The sequence below is a fragment of the Carassius auratus genome, unplaced genomic scaffold (assembly GCF_003368295.1).
Source record: "Carassius auratus strain Wakin unplaced genomic scaffold, ASM336829v1 scaf_tig00020682, whole genome shotgun sequence".
NCBI lineage: Eukaryota > Metazoa > Chordata > Actinopteri > Cypriniformes > Cyprinidae > Carassius > Carassius auratus.
Genome location: NW_020525044.1, coordinates 42,487 through 63,861, shown reverse-complemented (window position 1 = coordinate 63,861; position 21,375 = coordinate 42,487). Strand labels below are relative to the sequence as shown.

Here is a 21,375-nt window from a genome sequence, read left to right as displayed (position 1 = left end):
GTATGATCAATATATTATTAAATGTATTCAAATATATAAAATATTAGAAAATAAAAAGGGAAAATAATATATTACAATATATCACAATATATTTTAAGAAATATATTGGTAAATATATTTTCCTTTCGTAAGGGTGACAGGAGCAGTTACCACAAACAGTCAGCAAAATAAATATTTTTTACAAATTGTAAATGTGATTTTGTGACTATCATTTGTCTTTACAAAGTGTTAATAATGAATGCATTTATTGGACCTATTTAAAAAAAAAAAACATTTATGGACTAACAGAAAAACACTGATGTGTGATGAATCTATTTCTCCTTAGATGACAGAAGGTGGAGACAGGCATCACCCCTGTAATTTGTAAGGTGTGCTTCAGATGGCTGTGGAGGCCGGATCTGCTTCTCAAGATCCAGCTCCATGAGAACACCTGATGCAAGTGGTTGACAAAACAGTAGCGCCAGCCACCATGCAATCTCACAGATTTACAAGTGTATGCTGTTATATTGATGTTAGTGTTGCATATTATATTGCTTTCTCTTATCCAACTTTCTAGAGGATTTTTCTGAGAGGAGCTCTTGTAGTAAAGGACAGATCGAGGTCGAGCAGATGAAACGCTGTTTGGAAGTGCTGTGTAGAGATTAATGCAAGGAGAGAGGGAGTGAGGAAGAGGAGGAGGAGGATGAGTGAGAGGAGGTGCTGGAAATGCTTTCTGAGCTCTGTGAGAACTTGGACAATGCAAGCGGTGTGTGTGTGTGTGTTTGTATGTGTGTGTGTGTGTGTGTGTGTGTGTTTGCTCTTCAAACCCTCTTGTTGTCTTCTTGTAATGTGCATCCTAACACGTGCATTACTTCTCAGTGTGTTTTCCAGATCTGAAGAAGCTGGGTGGTCTGGATTTGTGTATGTCCCGGTGTCTCTGTCACTCCGAGCTGGGGTTCAATGGAGGGCGGCTCAGCTCACTGTCAGCTGTGCTCAGAACATGCCAGAGGTGCAGTTCTACCCGCTCAACCAGGGGGCGCTGCTGACTGATATAAAATAATCCACACAATTATTAATGAAAGAAAACCTAGTTGGTGACCAAACATTGTTTTTTTTTTTTTGTTGTTTTTTTTTTATTGAAAAGCTTCCCGAAGCAAGTCTCCTCTTTACTATATCTGGAATTAATAATCTTTAACTAATTTCTCTTGCAGGTAAAGCCTGTGAACAGGAAGCAGGTCTGCGGGACTTCCTGTCACATGATGGCTTTTCAGTGCTGATGAGGGGGATGCAGTCAGACAGTGAGAAACTGAGAACTAAATCAGCCTTCCTTCTGTTAAACCTTCTGACCAGTCATCCAGAACACAAAGGTAGTGCTGATTCTGGTCTGTTAGACCATCTAGAGTCCAGTTTGTATGAGTAACTGTTTCCATCACCCAGTTTTTATGCACATTTTGAAGAATCGCGTCAGAAACAAGTGATGGAAATGCAGAATAAAAAAAAGAAATAACTTAATTCACAATGTTTTTATGCTTACTGAGGTGGTTTTTGATTTGTGTGGTAAAAGAGTCAATGTGAATAATTTGAGATATTTACTGTGCTTTGTCTGCTCGCTCTGGGGTGCAAGAAATTTATTTGAAAATGATTACATTAGTGGCTTCCCTTGCACGATGAAAACAAAACTGCAGTATGCTGATGAGACTTGGTTTCTGACAGTTTTTTCAACATATAATCGTAGTCTGGTTGAGAACTCTCCCTGCAGTGTGAGCGATTGCAGAGATTCATCTCTTGGCTTGGTGGAACTGCTCAACCAACGACTGCAGGACCTCAGGGGGTGAGAGGAGAGCCTGGTAAACTAATGTTTTATCTGTTTCTCATTACTCTACTTTGTTCTTCACTCTCACATTCATGTTCTAATCTAATATTTTAAAATCCACATTAAATCAAAATGGGTGTTTATTTTACAATTTAAATTCAAAATTTTAATGAAATACTGTAATTTATGTAAATAATACTGAACCAGTCAGTTCCCAATTAACTTAAGCATTTTCCTCCGTTGGTTTATTGAATATTCTGGTTCACATGTCACATTTTGCCAGTATAATGGGTTGTGAATAATGTTTTGTTTTGACTTAAATTTTGACAAATTTTCTTTCCTGCAGGAGGAGCTGGAGTTTTGTGAATGTTTACTAGTGGCTTATTTCCGAGGGCCACCGCAGGACGACAGGAATGGATTGCTGTGGTCTTATTGGTGATTCCTGCTACGCAGTGATCAGTCAACACTTAAGAAGTGACCTGAGTTTGAGTTCCTTCTCTGTTCAAGAGAGAAATTAAAAGAGTATAAGTATAAATACAGCTATTACCACCATAACAATAAAGATCCATTAAAGTCTTCTTCCATTTTACTTGTTCATTAAACACACCAGAACATAACTTTCCATTATAGCAAATAAATATTGTTCAATGTGTTACTGAATGATTCTTGACAAAATGTCTGTAGAAAATCTTTACAACAGCTTTGACATTTTTTTGAAAACATGTTACAAGATTATCAATGTACAAAATTCCCTGCCTCACACATGCGCGAGTCGAACTTGTCCAGACTTGTCTGGTGCATGCGCAAAAGTTTTCAGTTCGACAGCATCCAGCATAGTAGTTTGATACGAAGTTTCCCTGGCTTTATTCCTTTAAAGTATGTTTTCCTTTGTGTGGTATTGCTGTGCGTTAATATCTCCGTAAGTAATAACATTTATTATCATAGTAGATGTGTTTCAGAGTGTGTCATAGCGTAATTCAGTTTATTTTACCTCAGGAAAATGATTGCATCGATATAAATACCATAGCTGTAATCCTCACGTATACGACAAATTATTTGTTTATTTGCCATTAAAAATGCTTATTTATTTGTATAAGAGCGTTGCTTGTCATGTGTGTCAATGTAAATATTTATTTAGTCTCTGACCAGCATTTTAATAATTATTACATTTTTGCATCTGTTTTATCTTTGCATCTGTCATTTCTCATTTCATATTATAACATGTATATTTATCATCTTCATTTGTTCTCTGACAGAAACCACATTTTGTGCATATTCACACAAATAAACATTGATATTGGACATGTTAACTCTGGAGTAACTGAAGTTCTTTCTAACCGGAGAAATAAGCCAGCTGAGTTCCAACCACACAACTGCGCACAGAATATCCCACAATCAAAGACATCAAAAGATTTTGTGTCACACATGAGGTACATTTGTGCGTCTTGACTCTGTCATGGTGTTTATAAAGATCTGAGTGTTGATTACTATTATATTATACAAATTAACAAGTTTGTGTGTGTGTGTTTTTCCCTTTTCTCGCTGCTCTCTGAGTTTCAAGCCCAGCTCTAGTCCAGGAAATACTGTAAGAGTGAGAGATGATTTTGAGAGAGGAAGTGTGCAGTTAGTGCTGTTTGTGAAGAGAAATACACTCTGTTGTGTTGTAGATCAGTGTGTTGTTCAGACATTCAGTTTTGTGCTTTGTTGAATCAGTTCTGTTGGTTTGTTTTACACTTATTATCACTGTTGCTGTTATATTCACTAGTACACAGTTAGTAAGAGTCTGTTTTTGTTCTCATCCCCCAAACAATTCTCTGCTGTGAACATTTCAACTCTAAGAAAGGATATTTTCGTGGCCACTGGCCACAGAAAACAACCTTCTTACAGTAGCCTAATAATGCATTAAGAGCTTGAAGCAAGGATCAAAATTGTAAAGGGACATTTATTTGCAAGGCAGAATCAGAAACTCATGTAATTTGTGCACAATAGTTTTATTAACTAAACACTAACACAAACTAGTCTAATAAACAAACAATCACTCATACAGGGGAAAGGGCAAATGAGATTTGATGGATGAAACCATCAGGAAAATGAGAGAATGAAGCTATGAAAAGAGTCCATTACCCACCTGAATAAAACCATCAGCACCATTTATAACAGGGTCTATAGCTTATACTAAACCTGTTTCGTTTAGTTAAATGTACAATACTTGCGTTGTCTTAGACTGGAACAAGTGCCGGGATGCAGTCTTTGCATAGAGCTTATGCCTGAGCCCACTGCAGACACAGAGACACCCTGTTTCATTCGGAAAGGCTCATCCCTAGGCAAGCATGGCTTCTTTTCTTTTTCTTGTCTTCGCTGCAAATCAGCACACAGGCAATTTGTATTGCAAGCTTATTGTGGGCTACCAATTTTAATAATAATCCCAGTCTCACGTGAGAACTCCAGTCTTGCACAAGTGATATTGTGTTGTCTCCTTGTCGCTTCTCATGTGTGTTTGAATGTGAAACATCTAGATTATATACGCAACCCTTGTTCCCTGAAGGAGGGAAAGGAGACGTTACCTCAGAAAGAGACTGACGAATCGGGTCTCGCCCGAGAGCCCAATCACCTTTGAGTGGTAACAAAACGAGCCAATGGTACACAGTGTACCTTGGTCTGCAGGATTTGCATCGCGAGCTCCACCCCACTGTGTGGGTGTATAAGGAGCAGCGCAAGCGACTCACATTCAAGTCTTCGCTGAGAAGCTGAGCCCAGTGACCCGGCCATTCAGTGGAACAGCGATGTGGCATAGGGATGTAACGTCTCCGTTCCCTTGTCCAGGGAACAATGGTTACATATGTAACCTAGATGTTCCCTTTCAGTCGGTCACGTTCAAGGTTACGTCAGAAAGAGACTGAATGGGGTCCCTTACAAACCCCCAAATTTCTGTCTTCCAGTGACCCATGTGAGTGATAGCACCCTGCATGAGTGAGGGCCTATACCTGACACAGAATGCCCTCTGTAGCATATTCCAGCTGAGGTACCCAGCCCGCAGGGTGGATGTTTCAACGACAGAGCTGGCAAGGTGCTTGCCAAGTGAAAGACACGCTACCAAGAGACTAACTGTGGAATACACATGTGGGATTGCCCAGAAAAGGGGTGGACGGGAGGAACCCAGGGTTCTGAACTTAGGAACTCATCTGAGGAGCACACGCATCCAGTCCGTGGAGTGGAATGGTGCAGCAAGAGGATTAACACCGAGCAGGTCCTTACTGTCGCGAAGGGGCAAGTACCTGGGAGAAGACGGGCTCTATGCAGAGATTATAAAATCTTGTTGATCCTAGTTGATTGAGTTCTCACCCCTAGGGGGCATGGCAGGTCTTGAGCCTGATAAGCCAGGACAATATCATTCACCACCTGATCTCCAGACGTCGTGGTTGAAACTTTGGGCACAACAGAACCACTGCCATGTCCCAAGAGGGAACTTGATGAGGTTGAGGTGGATTGAGCCTCCTTGCCCCTCTCAGAAACCTGATGACCTGATCATGCTTCCCAAGAGACTTACCATCAACAGGGTCATGGTGAGCCAAAATGGTTGCCACAAAGGAAAGCACTGACCCTATCGGGCATCTCCAGGGATCTTCACGACATAAAGAACAACAAAAGACAGGCCAAAAAGGTGCAGCCATGAGGGCCTGTTCCTTCCTCCCTAATCTCGCACAACGTCTGTGCAAGAAGGCTCACTAAAGCCCCTTTCACACTGCACGTCGGACCCGCAATATTCCCGTAACATTGCCTGGTCGCCTTCTGTGTGAAAGCAACCACGTCCCGGAATTGATTACCGAATCGAACCCGGGTCGGGGACATAGTAACATTGCGGTAATCGATCCGGAACGAGGCTGTGTGAACAAAAGCCAGATCTAATTCGGTATCGAAGTGATGACGCGCGTTATCGCGCGACTTTTTTACCGGTTGTTATGAAGGAAGATCAACATTCGCGACGAAAACATATGTGCAAACTGTAATGAAGCAGAGATCAGTTAGTTCCTCACTTTCCGCGCTGACGCAGAGATCGTTTGCTTGCTTCAGTTAAAGTATAACGTGCCAAGCTTTGTCGACTCGTACATTACACGTCACGCGCTGATGTCACGTGTCGTTACGGGATCTTCAAGGGTTGTGTGTGAAAGCACGCACATATACCGGGTCATCACTGGCAGTGTGAAAGTGCCAAATCTAGCGACCAGGGAACAATTACAGGAACACTTTACCCCTGTATTTGCCGGAATGGCAGTGTGAAAGGGGCTTAAGGGGAAAAACGCATACTTGCTCAGGCCTAGCGGCCAGCTGAGCACCAGAAGCGCCCTGTGCCAAGGGTGTCCTTGGTCAGGGAGTAAAACAACTGGAAGTGGGAATTTCTGGAGAGGCAAAAAGGTCTACCTGAGCATCTTCGAAGCATTTCAAAATCAGCTGAACCGACTGTGGTTGGAGTCTCTATTCCCCAGGGTGAGATTGTTGACGTGAAAGCTCGTCAGCTGAACGATTGAGCCTGCCCGGGATGTGAATGGCACGAAGCGACCTCAGATGCTTCTGACTCCACAAGAGGAGATGGTGACCAAGTTGAGACATGCAACGGGAGCGTAGACCGCCCTGACAGTTGATGTATGCTACAGTCGCAGTGTTGGCCCTATGGACCAGAACGTCCTTCAGCAGGGCCCTGAAACGGTGCAGAGCAAACCGTACTGCTAGCAACTCGAGGCAACTGACATGCCACTGAAGTCAGGGTCCTGTCCAGGAACCTGACACAGCATGCCCGTTGCATATGGCACCCCGGCCCATGGCAGAGGCATCTGTTGACACCACAACATGTCTGGACACTGGTTCTGGGCCAGCCCATAGAAATGAAAGGTCCAAACACAGGGTGAAGGTTCGGAGGCAGGCCGGAGTGACGCTCACTCGGTCGTGAAGCCAGTGCTGAAGCGGTCTCATATGGAGTAACCCGATCGGTATGACTGCCGCTGCAGATGCCATATGCCACAGGAGCCTCAGTTTCAGTGGAAACACTCTCTTGCCCTTGAATTGACTCAATTCAGGCAATTCAGCAGTGACTGTGCGCGCTTGTTCCTAAGCTGCGCGAACATGGCAACCGAGACTATTTCCATTGCAAGAAAAGAGATCCTCTACATGAGGGAGAATTTGCTCTTTTCGCAGTTGACCTGAAGACCCAGACGGGCAAGGTGTCTGAGCACCAGATCCCTGTCCTCACACAACCACACTCCAGAGTGACCTAGAATCAGCCAGTCATCGAGGTAGTTGAGGATATGGACACCTCGTTCCGCTCTGTGTGGAAACTGGCAAGGGGAGAGGGGAAAGAAAGCAGGTAGGAAGCACGTTGCCAACTGTAGCCCATGGCCTCTTGGGAACTGGAAGTAGAGGAAACAGCTCTTTTAATGAAGGTTTGGGTACCACTGGCCCGAGGGGCTAGAGGTGAAAAAAAGGAAACAAAGGATTCTTCCCCGGCCCTCCTCCGGGGAAAGGAGTGTTACTGCTACCATCTCCTGATGAGCTGACATCCCCAACTCCAGGCCACCCATCTCAGGAATCCCGCTTGGCTTGACACAGGTTTAGGGGCAGAGATGGGCTGCGCTGCCCTTATGGTGCCGATGGGGCAGAATTTGCTTGATGGCCTCAGACTGCATCTGGGAGGCAGAAATTTTTCAGCGCGTCACCGAAGAGGCCAGCCTGGGAGACCGGGGAGTTAAGAAGCTGAATCCGATCATCCCTCATGTCTACCAGGTTTAGCCATAGGTGGCGCTCCTGGACCACCAAAGTGGACATCACCTGACCCAAGGAGTGCGCAATAACTTTCTTCACTGGGAGAGCGGGGTATGTAGCTGTGTGCGCCTCCTGCAAAACCCCTGAGTCAGCACTACCACGTGCAGCTCTTTGAGCACCTTGGCCTGGTAGACCTAAAGGATGGCCATGGCTTGCAGGGCAGAAGCAGCCTGACCTGCATCTCTGTAAGCCTTGGCCACAAGCGTGAATGAGAACTTACATGCCTTGGAGGGAAGCTTGGGAGGTGCTCTGAGGACACAATTGCATCGCAAAAGAACACTTCACTGGGGGAATCCCAGCATACCCCAGCATAGCCGCTCTGCCGTCATGGTCGTCAGCTTGGGATCAGACTCGGGCAACGCTGGCACTCCTGAGGGAGGCAACGCAGCTGAATCCTCATCTCCTGAGGACCCATGCCTGCCTTGTGATGCAGCGATCGACATTAGGTCTTCCTCACGAGCCCCGAATGAGATGTCAAGAGAAGGAGAGGGTCCAGCAAACTAATCCGGAAACTCAACCGGCTGCAGCGTTTGTGAGGGGGTGATTCCGGGGAGGCTGGCTTGTCAGGGAAGCCCACACGGTAACCTTCAGATCACCCTGGTCACCAGCCAAAGTAGCCTTCTAACTAGAAGAGGCACTAGAATGGGGTGTGGCAGAGAGGACTTTATACCTTTTAAGGTAATCAAGTCTTGATCTTAATGCCGAGATGTGTGACACAGCGATCCATGAAGAGCCATGTAATGACTGCACCCAGAAACACACGGGCGGAATGACATCTTTAAAAAGATGCAAACTCAACCCATATACTCTTTTAAAAAAATAAAAACCTCTTTCAGTGGTGCTGAAGTGCCAAGGGGAACGCGAAAGCTGAAGGCAGGAAACTCAGATGTATCGCTGAATATAAGCTGAATCGCGCCGTCACACCTATACCAGCTGACTCGTTTGTAAACACCCTGGTGAAAACAGCAAGTGACGCGCTCGGCTCCGAAGCGAAAGCTTGAATGCGAGTTGCTTGCACTGCTTCTTATACACCCACACAGCAGGGCGGAGCTCGAAATGCTCCTGCAGACCAATGTATACTGTGTACCATTGGCTCATTTTGTTACCACTCAAAGGTGATTGGGCTCTTAAGTGAGACCCCGTTTGTCAGTCTCTTTCTGATGTAATGTAGAACGTGACCGACTGAAAGGGAACGTAGTTTGCATGCCAGACAAGCTATTCTTCCCATTGTAAACTCATGCAGTGTGAAACCATCTGTCACCGATCCATTATGCAGTGTGAATACAGCAGCAACTGAATGCTGGCCAAGATAGTCATGCAGTGTGAAAAGAACAGTGACCCGACTACTTTGAAAATCGTGCAGTCTGAACTTGACATTAGTCTCCTGCATCTTCTGAGCCTCCAGAAGCTCCTGCATCCTCGCTCGTTCTGCCCAGCTCAGAATCTTCTGTGTTCTACACCAGCCTCCCTCTTCCCATCACCTCCTCCAGACTCTGTCTGTTCCTTGGTCTTGACTCTGCTTGACTTCAGCTCATCCTCATTCAGCCCCCTCCAGGCCTGTGTTGTGACACTGGCTCAGTGCACAAATTCTGAGTATGGGTTACCACAAGTCAAGTCCTTCCTTTCCTTTTCCAACACTTTAATAAGTGATGCTTGAGAGGCATCAATATTACTGTTGATCAACATGTTAAAAGTTTATCTATCCTTATTACAATTTAGACACTAGAATTCATTATATAAGCCAAACTTCACAAATGTAACACCATTTTCTAAAGGATTTCTCAGAACTATTAACACTATTCTTGAGTTTCACAAATCTAAACACACATTCATCTTTTGACACCATGTGTTCATGTTCAGTAGCAATTAAAAACCAACAAAACATGACCACAACTAACAATTCTTACCAAGTGAACAATAGTATGCAACATTTTCATACACCATTCAGAATAACAGTATATGCTCATGTGCATTCTTTAGCTGTGGATACGAGAAATTAATATTCAGGAATTGTTTTATTTTTTCTGGTATTATTTCTATGTGCATTCTAACTGTAATAATTAATGTAGATTACAGTATAATAATTGACGTTTAACCTGATTGGCTCATAGGTCATGGTTCTCTTGTTTTTACTGTGACACTGCAAGAGTATTTTAACAAAGCATCAGCTCCACAATATTTTAAAAGGCACTGCTTTTTATTAAAAAAAGAAAAGAAAAAGAAAATAATAAAAGTTGCAGAACATTGTAACAATACAAGTCATGAATAAAGAATACACTAAAGAATAATGAATAAAAATGCTTACAAATTGCATGTTCATGTGGTTGTAAAGCAGGCAAACGTCACAGAGGCTACATAACATGGTTGTACTAATACTTATACTGTAAAAGATTGAACTAGATTACAATATTTAAGCAGAACAAAATAAAAACATTAAACGTTGAAGTTTATGGTACAATAAAACTGAAAAGCAGTAATGTAAGATAAGCTTCCAAAACTTTATGAACAAACAGTTTAGTTGAGTCACTGTTTTTATTAACATAAATCAGATAATTCTTTAGCAACTACAAAGAAGAAAATGTATGCAATGCAGAGTAAAATCAAGTTTTGCTCTACATGTTTTCTTGTTGAATATCCTGTTTCACTCAGAAGTCCGAGGGTTTGAAGTTCCGGTTCATGTTGAATCTAACAACCATTAGCTGCAAGGCAAAGGAGGACAGTGATGCATGCACACAAACACAAATGTTAAAATTGACCACATATACATTCAGCCAGACAGCATTAAAGGTACAGGTTGTAGGACCTGCCACTAGAGGGCGCACTACCAAAACAATAACAATCGCGTGGTTTGATGACGCTAAGAAGGAGCGTGGAATGATGGTATTTGTTGTCTTCTACCCAACCGATGAGGGCCATCAATCAGACGGAAAGATAAATCCTGGATTTAACGGATGAGTGATCATTCTGCGCAACGCTGCTTCAAGTCGAATGTGCAACAAACGACATTGACAGGCGACTGCACTGCCCCGTGTCACTGTTTTTAATGGGAATTTTCTCATGATTTACAAGTGGTTTAGAACATTAGAGATATTTTTAGTAATCAGCTGGACAAAAGGTTTATGGATATTTTACTGCAAATATTTTACGAATTGTACCTTTAATGATAATAATCATTGTTGATCAGTAAAATATGATTATAAAAAGTGAAGTGACATTCAGCCAAGTATGGTGACCCATACTCAGAATTTGTGCTCTGCATTTAACCCATCCGAAATGCACACACACAGAGCAGTGAACACACACACACACACACACACAGCACACACCCGGAGCAGTGGGCAGCCATTTATGCTGCGGCGCCCGGGGAGCAGTTGGGGGTTCGATGCCTTGCTCAAGGGCACCTAAGTCGTGGTATTGAAGGTGGAGAGAGAGCTGTACATGCACTATCCCCACCCACAATTCCGTCCGGCCCGAGACTAGAACTCACAACCCTTCGATTGGGAGTTCTACCCTCTAACCATTAGGCCTCTCATCCTGCAGCATTTGAAGATCAGCACGACTGTCACTATCAGATATGGACAAACTGTCAGTACAGAACTGAGTGTGTGGAGGACAGAGATCTGAGATTCTGAATGAGACGCTGAAAAAGAGAGACACAAACACTTTATCAAGCACTTTATCTGAACGAGAGCATATGTTTTTATGGTGTTCTGATCACTAGGACACAGCTGAGCAACTGCTTACTGAGTTAAAAAAGCTAAAGTCTCTAGTTCTAAAAATGAGATGGATCTGTCTTTAATTTATTGAAAGAGCTTAATTTTGTCTAATAATTCGATTTCAAGTCCCAGTAGCACAGATATAACTCTATATTACTAGATATAGTTATTTAATCAACCTGTTTCATGTATTGATTGTAAACTGCCTTAGAAATGAATGAATACAGAAACAGACTCACAGTGTACAGTGATATTAACAGGATGATAGTTCTCTCCAGATTCAGTCTGACACCAGTACACTCCAGTGTCTGATGTTCTGGTGGAGTTGATTGTACATGTAGATCCTGTCTGTGATCCCCAGTGTGATGATGAACAATCTTCCAGCCGCTCATTGTTTGTGTATCTTCTCACTCTCCATCTATCAGAGTTACTCTGGTCCTCACAGCTCAGAGAGAGAGAGACAGATGTGAAGTGTTGAGTTCTGTTGGGACTGATGATCAGAGAGACTGGAGGAGAAACGCCTGAGAAGACAATCAATTCTTCTCAAACATACTGTGGACTGAGGAAGTTTTGAATTCTGATACTTGAAGTATATTTTTAGAGTATATCAACCTATGAAAAGGTCAAGGAAAATGTGATTCCTACTGCTATTTGAACTCACCAGTGACCCATAGTGGCTGTTTGTTGCTGTAGGTTGTGTTATAGACTGGTTTTCTTCTCTCTGCTCTGCACATATAAACTCCTGTGTGTTTTAGAGCAGCAGAACTGACCGTGTAGTTTCCTCCAGCTCCTCTGCTGCTGTCTGAGAGCAGCTTATAAAGATTTCTGTGGTCTTTAAATAGTGAAAATAGAATTTAGATAGAGATCCCAAACACACAGAACAGACATTAGATAGAATAGATAGAGATGCCAAAATACCCTAGTGCAGCTTTAAAAAACAATTTTGTCTTGAGTAACACTAGCTGATTTACACCACATGAATCACATTATATCTTACCTGATGAAACAGTTACAGTGTACCAGCTGAATGTCCAGCCTGTAGAGGAGTCTTTAACCTCACAGATCAGAGTCACTGGATCTCCTTCAGTCAACCACTTCTGTGGAGAAACACTTAAAACTGCTCTGGGTTTATCTGAAATACAGAAATCACTCATTAATAAAATGTCCCACCTAGCCTACTGGAGTGTGAAAACGCCCCCCAGTGCAGCCCCCAGGATCTGGCTAAACTGACTCCATCAGCTGTGACCTGCGCCAGAGACTGGCAGAATGACATCTGAAATTGCAATGGATTCGAAGAAGAAGACTCATTAATAACATGTTAAACTGTGTGTGTTTATGAAGAGATGATCGAACCCACTTGATACTGTCATTGTAACTTCATCACTGATGTGTGATGTTCGTGATCCTCCTCTCTCTGCTCCATAACAGGAGTATTTACCTGCGTCAGACTCAGTAACAGAACTGAATGTGTGTTCCTGTAGTTCACTGAAAACACTGTCTGAACCGTCTTTATACCAGCTGTACTTCCAGCTAGAGACTCCTTCACCATCAATGTCACATCTGAGAGTGACTGTCTCTCCTCTGAATACATGTTGATCAGGTTTAATGCTCACTTTGGGTTTTGGTCTTTCTGTACAATGACAACAATCCACAATGAATATAATGTGTTGTTTTTACAGTATAAACACAGTTTACTTTACTGTAAAACACATGCTAAATCAAGTTAGACTGAAGTGTTGTTCTTTAGAACTGTTATAGTCACTTGTTCAGTGTCAGTGTTCAAAAATACTTGCCGTTTATTGTCACTGTTACTGGTTCACTGTAATTTGTGTAAAGTCTTCTTCTTTGTGCTCTGCACCTGTACTCTCCTCCATCAGAGACTGTCACTGAATTGATTGTTTTAGTTGCAGCTTCAGTAGATTCAGTGTTTGAGCCTTTTCTCCAGATAAACACCCATCTAACCCATATTTGATCCACCTCACATCTCAGAGTAACTGAGTAACCAGTGAACAGTGAACTCTGTGGCTCAACAGTCAGAGTTGGTTTGGGAATATCTGTCAATATAAGTTCACTGGGAGTGTGAGTTGTGAATGTTTTTCAGCAGATCTCTCACTAGTACATCATCAGTGCATTTTAATTTCATAGACAATGGAAGAAATATAGCTGCTAGCGGCAATTAGCTGAATAATGGCTACATTCACTTGAGACAATTCGAAGAGTTAAGGACAACAGAGATTTAATTTCACTCTTAGGCATTCAAATCAACAACCCGAAGCTCAACACATTGTGCCACAGCACCTGCAGCAGTCACTGAGACTCATCAGTCACTAAAGTTTTGCAAAGGTAAAGCAGTTTATGTTAAAATGTAAAAAAACTGGATAAATTAGTTTCTGACCAACAGGTGGAGCTACCAAGTATAACAGGGATGGAGGCTGATTAATAATCAGACTTCATTTGTGTTTGGTCAGATTTCACTGAAAATCTCAGACTTCATTTGTTCTATTGTGTTTATGTCATGTTTGTTCACAGAACAGATGGTCTTGCTACAACACTGAATATCTGGGAGCTGAAGACTGGTTGTGTAGCTTGTTGCTACAATAAAGTGTTGTTGTGTAGAATTTGAACTTGAACAATTTGTGGTGCTGAATCACTCGCCCAGGAATCTCTATTTCTATATTTATTTTAAAACTTATATTTAAATAATCAATACTTGGTGTACTGTACACAGATACATTGTCGCCAAAGAAAATATCAATAAAAACTGTTGTATCAATTTTCCCCATCTCTTTCCATAACAGCAGAAAACTGTTCAAGTCAACAGTCTGAACACAAACAGAGAAATAACTGAATGTCTGAACAAACACACTGATCTACAACACAACAGAGTGTATTTCCCTTCACAAACAGCACTAACTGCTCACTTCCTCTCTCAAAATCATCTCTCACTCTTACAGTATTTCCTCGACTAGAGCTGGGCTTGAAACTCAGAGAGCAGCGAGAAAATAAAAAAATCAGGAACACTAAATCGCTTTATCCTAATCATAATATAAGAGCAATTAACATCTATAAATTACAGAGGAATATTTCAGCAGTGTTTATTGATGTACAGTCTCACCTGTGACTGAGATCCAGCTCTTGGGTGACTCTCCTCTCTCTTGGTGTTTGCAGTAGTAGAAACCCTCATGTGACTTTGAGACAGTAGAGATGATCATCTCTGGAGTTTGATTCTGGATGAGTGATCCATCTTTATAGAAATCAGCTCTGAGGATTGATGAAGCTGAATATTTATATAAACAGCGTAGAGTCAGAGAATCTCCTTCAGTCACAGGATGAACAGGACTCTCCAGAATCACACCAACTACACAAACAGAGACAACATGAGCGGACACATAGCAAGAATATGATTACATAAACAATGTGATTAAAATAAATAAATAAATAAATAATAATAATAATAATAATAATAATAATGCATTTTACTTAGAGACACCTTACAAAATGTAAGTCATTAAGTTATGAGTTATGAATCATTTGTTTAACTTATTTTTATCAATTTGCTGAATATTGTATTTTATAAATGGACTGCAGCAATTTTTACTACAAACTCTGTTATTATTATACTAGTTATTTTGTTTAATTGACTTTTTTTCAGAATAATGGTGAGAGAATAATGATATCTATTTAAAAATAAAATATTAATACAAAATATAGTTAATATAATGTTAGAAGTTTAGTTTGTTCAATACTCTCTTTGAGTATGAATAAAATGTTTCATGCTCAGGGTTATTTTATTATAAATATGACAAGAACAAGCAAGACTTAAATAATTAATAAACTGTATTTCTAAATCAGTAAATCTGCAAATATTGTCCAAAATAAAGTCTGATGATGTAAATTGTAATCTGTGACTCTTCATGTTTTATGTAGTTTAAATGCGGTCCGCTTGGCCTCTGAACTTCAGTAGCTCTGGTCTCGTGGATTCATTGACATTTAGGAATAAGATTGTATGTGTGATTGAATCAAAATCACAATCCGGCTTTTTAAATCTGACACATAAAACAAGGGCTTTGAGAAATGAATGAACAAAGAAACAGACTCACGGTGTACAGTGATATTAACAGGATGATAGTTCTCTCCAGATTCAGACTGACACCAGTACACTCCAGTGTCTGATGTTCTGGTGGAGTTGATTGTACATGTAGATCCTGTTTGTGATCCCCACAGAGATGATGAACAATCTTCCAGACCCCAAATGTCTATGTATCTTCTCACTGTCCATCTATCAGAGTTACTCTGGTCCTCACAGCTCAGAGAGAGAGAGACAGATGTGAAGTGTTGAGTTCTGTTGGGACTGATGATCAGAGAGACTGGAAGAGAAACACCTGAGAAGACAATCACAGTTCAGAAATTAAGACAGTTTTATTGATTTAACACTTTACACAATGTACACTGTTTCAAAGCAGCTTTTCATTAAAATATGACAATTCTAATATCTGAAAATCCATAAGTCATCAAAGAGTATTTCTATTAAAAACTTCTTAAACAAAATTACACATGAATATATTTGTCATTACGCTGTCAGCAAGCACACCAAATACTGTGTTATATTATTTATTTATATTTAACTATAAGACGGAATCTTTATTATAGTGATCAAAATATTTAAAAAAAAAAATTTCACCTAATGGATTATTTTCCCTCAATACACTTATGTAAATGTGCCATAATAGTTACATTTAATTTTTCTATGTAAATTTTCCACCATTAGAATTACTTGTTTTACATTTTCGCTGTAGTCAAGGTTAAAGTGATTAGTTTGGTCTGCTAGTGTCTGCTAGTATCTGATAATAAGGCCATATCTGACTTCAAAAAGTTCACTTCCAGGATTAAGCTGTGGCTAAAGACAAATCAAAATTGTATACATTTTTAATTGTTGTTATAATTGTGTATGATTATGTATGTGTGTGTGTGTGTGTATGTGTGTATGTGTATATATGTGTATATCTATATCTATATCTATATCTATATCTATATATATATATATATATATATCTATATCTATATCTATATATATATATATATATATATATATATATATATATATAGTTTTGTAGTATTTCTTGTTTTTATGTATATTTGTTTTATAATGTTCTTAGAAATGCCCAACCAGGGACAGGAGTTGAAAATTAGCACTAGCTATAAACTCTATATGCTGCACATCAGTTACAGGCTTTGTATTGTAACTATATTTGCTTGTATGGTCCCTGTTAAATAAACTTTAAATAAATAAATAGTAGAGGCAGTAACTACAACCCGTTAAAAATCCCATTGATTAAAAATTTGCTATCGAATGCATCATCTTCAGCGCGCGCAGCTCAAAACAGAAATGCAGAACATTTATAACTACTGTCATATAGGATAACTTTATAATGAGAGCACTATTGTAAAAAATGTGAATTGTTAGGGTTTCGCTGACGTTCAGTGTTAACTATCTTTTAATCAAAACATAAAAGCATTATTTACCCCGTTTGTATCTGCAAGGCATTTGTTACACATTTTTCCTGTGTGTTAACATCATTAATTATGATTGTTGAATGTCTGACTTGACTCAATGTATTTTGGCCCACCCCCAAACATAAGATTCGACTATCAGTGTTGTTATAGTTGATTTTCCCTTATTTTTTTCCACCTTAGCGTTCTTTAACACTTTAACATTTTATTAGAGTATTCTACTAAGTATGCGCATGCTTTTTAATGATGTCACGTCACACATGATGCTAAAACACCTAACGCCATCAGGCAATGCAAATGACACACACATGATCTCTCATCACGTTAGGCGAATGCGTGTTATAGACAAACCATACGTCACTTTGTGCATGCACGGTAAACACATACCTGACGTAGGTACATGATGTCACTTCTCTACAGTCTGCAGCGAGGGGTGTCTTGGGGCCAGGGGGGACCACGGCCACCCCCTAAAATGACACTTGGAGTTTTTTTTGTATTCATTTTATTTTATAAATGAACACAGATATTGATGCAAAAAATATATTAAAAATAAGTATAATAAACTTGTATGATTGATTCAGCCATTTGATTTTGGCAAGGTGTGTGCGCCATACGAACGAACGACCTATCTATCGATCGAACATCAAATGTTTTTTGTTTGCCAAATTAGTTTTCTTTCATAAAGTGTAGACAACCACGTATGCTTCTGCCTTACTATTGCCACACTGGCCAGAATAAACATATATATATATATTTTTTATTCACACAAGATGTCTTTAAAAACCTGCATATGCAATTTAGGTGAAGACATATACAATATTTCCAGTTCTGTTTGGATTACTTTGTACTATGCAGTTGATTTTTTTTTTTTTTTATATCATTATAGGAAACAGTTGTGCTTCATTTTTTAAATGGAAACCATAACCATATTACAATTCAAAAGTGCCAGTATAAAGAAATTAATCATATTTCAAATGCTGTTATTTTGAACTTTCTATTCAGCAAAGAATCCTGAAAAATCTATATGTAATATCTCCTGCTTTCGTATATATAATTAACCGTCAAAGCCCGCTTTGTAAATAGTACCTTCTGCTGCTTTAACTTTAATACACTGCATTAATATCTAAATAACAAATTGCAAATATCCAATTGTGACTATTTTAGAGGACACAACTTAAGTGAAAGAGCTCTTACATTAAGGTGAAAAAAAACACGATCTGTTATTCCTGACTCACCAGTGACCCATAGTAGTTGTTCATTGCTGTACCATGTGTAATAGGGTGGTTTTTCTCTCTCTGCGCTGCACATATAAACTCCTGTGTGATTTAGAGCAGCAGAACTGACCGTGTAGTTTCCTCCAGCTCCTCTGCTGCTGTCTGAGAGAATCTGATAACGATTTCTGTAATCTGTTTAAAGTGAGAATGTGCAGTTACCTCAAGAAATGGTCAGTCATTTTTACATGAGTAAATGATAAAATACCTTTGTTGGTATAATCAATGTATTTAGATTTATTATTTTTAAACTCTGTCATATTTTTTCTGAAACCAGTTCATTCAGATGTTATCACATGAAGCACACTATGTCTTACCTGATGAAACAGTTAGAGTGAACCAGCTGAATGTCCAGCCTGTAGAGGAGTCTTTAACCTCACAGATCAGAGTCACTGGATCTCCTTCAGTCAACCACTTCTGTGGAGAAACACTTAAAACTGCTCTGGGTCTATCTGAAATACAGAAATCACTCATTAATAACATGTTAAACTTGTGTGTGTTGATGAAGCGTTGATCAAACTCACCTGATACTGTCAGTGTAACTTCATCACTGATGTTTGATGTTCGTGATCCTCCTAACTCTGCTCCATAACAGGAGTATTTACCTGCGTCAGACTCATTAGCAGAACTGAATGTGTGTTCCTGTAGTTCACTGAAAACACTGTCTGAACCGTCTTTATACCAGCTGTACTTCCAGCTAGTGACTCCTTCACCATCAATGTCACATCTGAGAGTGACTGTCTCTCCTCTGAATACATGTTGATCAGGTTTAATGCTCACTTTGGCTTTTGGTCTTTCTGTACAACAACAATTCACAATGAATATATGTGCTGCTGCATTTTCTGTCTAGATGAACACAGATTGTAAAACATAAAGCAGATGAGACTGAAGTGTTGTTCTCTATAACTTATAGACATGTATAAAACATCAGTCAATTTACTACAAGTCTATAATTAAATGGGAATTTGAAAACATAAGTTGTAAAAGTTGTCCAACAGAAGATCTTATTTCTCTCTGTAAAATCTACTAAATTATTACAGAGATGTAGTGCATTTAAAAGCATAATCAAATGTAAGTAATTCTCAGTTGATTTGAGTGAGTGACGTGACAAACAGCCAAGTATGGTGACCCATAGTCAGAATTCATGCTCTGCATTTAACCAACCAAAGTGCACACACACACAGCAGTGAACACACACACGGAGCGGTGTGCAGCCATTTATGCTGCAGCACCTTTTGGGGGAGCAGTTGGGGGTTCAGTGCCTTGCTCAAGGACACCTCATCTTTACGGGTTGTGTTTGAAAGCACGCACATATCCCGGGTAATCACTGGCAGTGTGAAAGTGCAAAATCTAGTGACCCGGAAACAATTGCTGGAACACTTTACCCGTGTATTTGCCAGAATGGCAGTGTGAAAGGGGCTATGGTATTGCTGGCCCGAGACTCAAACCCACAACCTTAGGGTTAGGAGTCAAACTCTCTAACCACTAGGCCACGACTTCTACACACAGTTACTGTAGAATCAGTCATATGTGATGAAATACATGAATCAAATTGACTCACCTTCAGTTTGTGCAGAGTGAATGTTTGAAATCAGCACTAAAACACAAAGAGAAACTCATTACAGTGTGAACATGGTCAGCTGTGTATTTTACAGCATCTTATAACTGCTCTAAAGCTGATGACATCTGTACACGTGTAATCCAGTTAAAATATTTCAGATTGAAAACTACAAAAATAGTGTGTTCTTTCTGAGTTTTGAGAGAATTTCAGTTTTAAGGAACTTGTCTTTAAAAGTTGAAGCTTTTAAATCTTTAAAATATATTCCAAATGTTTTTATAAAGATTAAAACATATCAAGATATTGTGTGGGGGGACTGTATATGAGTCCAGATAAACATGAAAACATCTGACTGGTATTTTATAGATTTGGTCACAGCAGAGAACTGTTTAGGGAACGAGAACAAAGACAAACTCTTACTAACTGTGTACTAGTGAATATGACAGCAACAGCGACAATAAGTGTAAAACAAACCAACAGAACTGATTCAACAAAGCACAAAACTGAAAGATTGAACAAACACACTGATCTACAACACAAGTGTATTTCTGTTCACAAACAGCACTAACTGCACACTTCCTCTCTCAAAATCATCTCTCACTCTTACAGGATTTCCTCGACTGGACTTGAAACTCAGAGAGCAGCGAGAAAAGAAAAAAAAATCTAGAAACATTAAATAACTTGATCCTTTTTAGAATATAATAGTAATCAACATATTAAAATAGATGAAATACATAGAGAGAATAATACTCACAGAGCACAAGAGGAAGTTGAGGGAGCACCATACTGACCAAATGATGACAGACAGTTAAAGACACAGACTGTTAAAGTCTCAAGACTTCCTGAAACCTGCAGTCGATCTTTAGAAAACATCAGCACAGATACAAGACAAACAAATGTACTTTGTGTGACAGAAAATCATTATATATATTTTTTTAATCTTGTAAAATTTTCACAAAATGTCAAACTTTTCTAAAGATTTTCTACAGAATTGTTTGATTCAGTATCAAATTGGACAATAATTATTTGCTATTATGAAAAAATATATATTTTGGTGTGTTTCATAAACAAGCCACTTTATTGTTATGGTGGTAATAGCTGTATTTATAATTATGTATTAATATGGAAATAAAGTGAACAACTGTTGCTCCTCCTTCACTGGTTAGTGTGGTGGAGCTGACAGAGAACAAACCAAACCACAAACATGAGCTCATATCTATCTATCTATCTATCTATCTATCTATCTATCTATCTATCTATCTATCTATCTATCTATCTATCTATCTATCTATCTATCTATCTATCTATCTATCTATCTATCTATCTATCTATCACTTTCTGACACTGATGGTCTTTAGTTTGACTGATATATTTATACATGTGAATACAGTTTAATATTCATGCACAAAGACAAGGGTGTGCATTAAAAATTTTATGATTATGATTTCAGTTCCTCTTAGTGAAACCATGTATGTGTGATCGTTTACAATAACAAATGTATTCATATGCCTATATAAAGGCATTTATGGACTAACAGAAAAACACTGCATCTTTTTCTCCTTAGATGGCAGAAGGTGGAGGTAGCTTTTAAAATGTTGATTAACCTAGTTTTTTTGGTTGGTGACCCAAAATTGTTTGTTTGTTTTTTATTGTTTTTTTTATTTTATTTATTTTTTAATCAAAAAGCTTAAAGTAGCAGGTCTCCTCTTTATA

At 39.6% G+C, this 21,375-nt stretch overlaps 1 protein-coding gene and 1 pseudogene across 3 annotated transcripts; one reads left to right on the top strand and one right to left on the bottom strand.

Annotated features, from left to right (window-relative positions):
• Positions 1-325: 325 nt before the first annotated feature.
• On the top strand, positions 326-14,622 carry LOC113076537 (hsp70-binding protein 1-like; annotated as a pseudogene).
• Positions 11,044-20,452, bottom strand: LOC113076536 (Fc receptor-like protein 5). Of its 3 annotated transcripts, XM_026249233.1 has the most exons (13): positions 20,417-20,452; positions 19,666-19,701; positions 18,629-18,901; positions 18,422-18,556; positions 18,069-18,239; positions 15,423-15,704; positions 14,438-14,680; positions 13,116-13,376; positions 12,680-12,952; positions 12,320-12,454; positions 11,984-12,154; positions 11,562-11,843; positions 11,044-11,246 (listed from the first exon to the last, which is right to left on the bottom strand). In XM_026249233.1, exons 1-13 carry the CDS (start codon positions 20,445-20,447, stop codon positions 11,113-11,115), a joined length of 2,427 nt encoding a protein of 808 aa, XP_026105018.1. In that variant the 5' UTR covers positions 20,448-20,452; the 3' UTR covers positions 11,044-11,112. The 3 variants fall into 3 exon arrangements, with proteins under 3 accessions (XP_026105018.1, XP_026105019.1, XP_026105020.1); XM_026249234.1 differs by lacking the exon at positions 13,116-13,376; XM_026249235.1 differs by lacking the exons at positions 12,680-12,952; positions 13,116-13,376.
• Between the last annotated feature and the right edge of the window lie 923 nt (positions 20,453-21,375).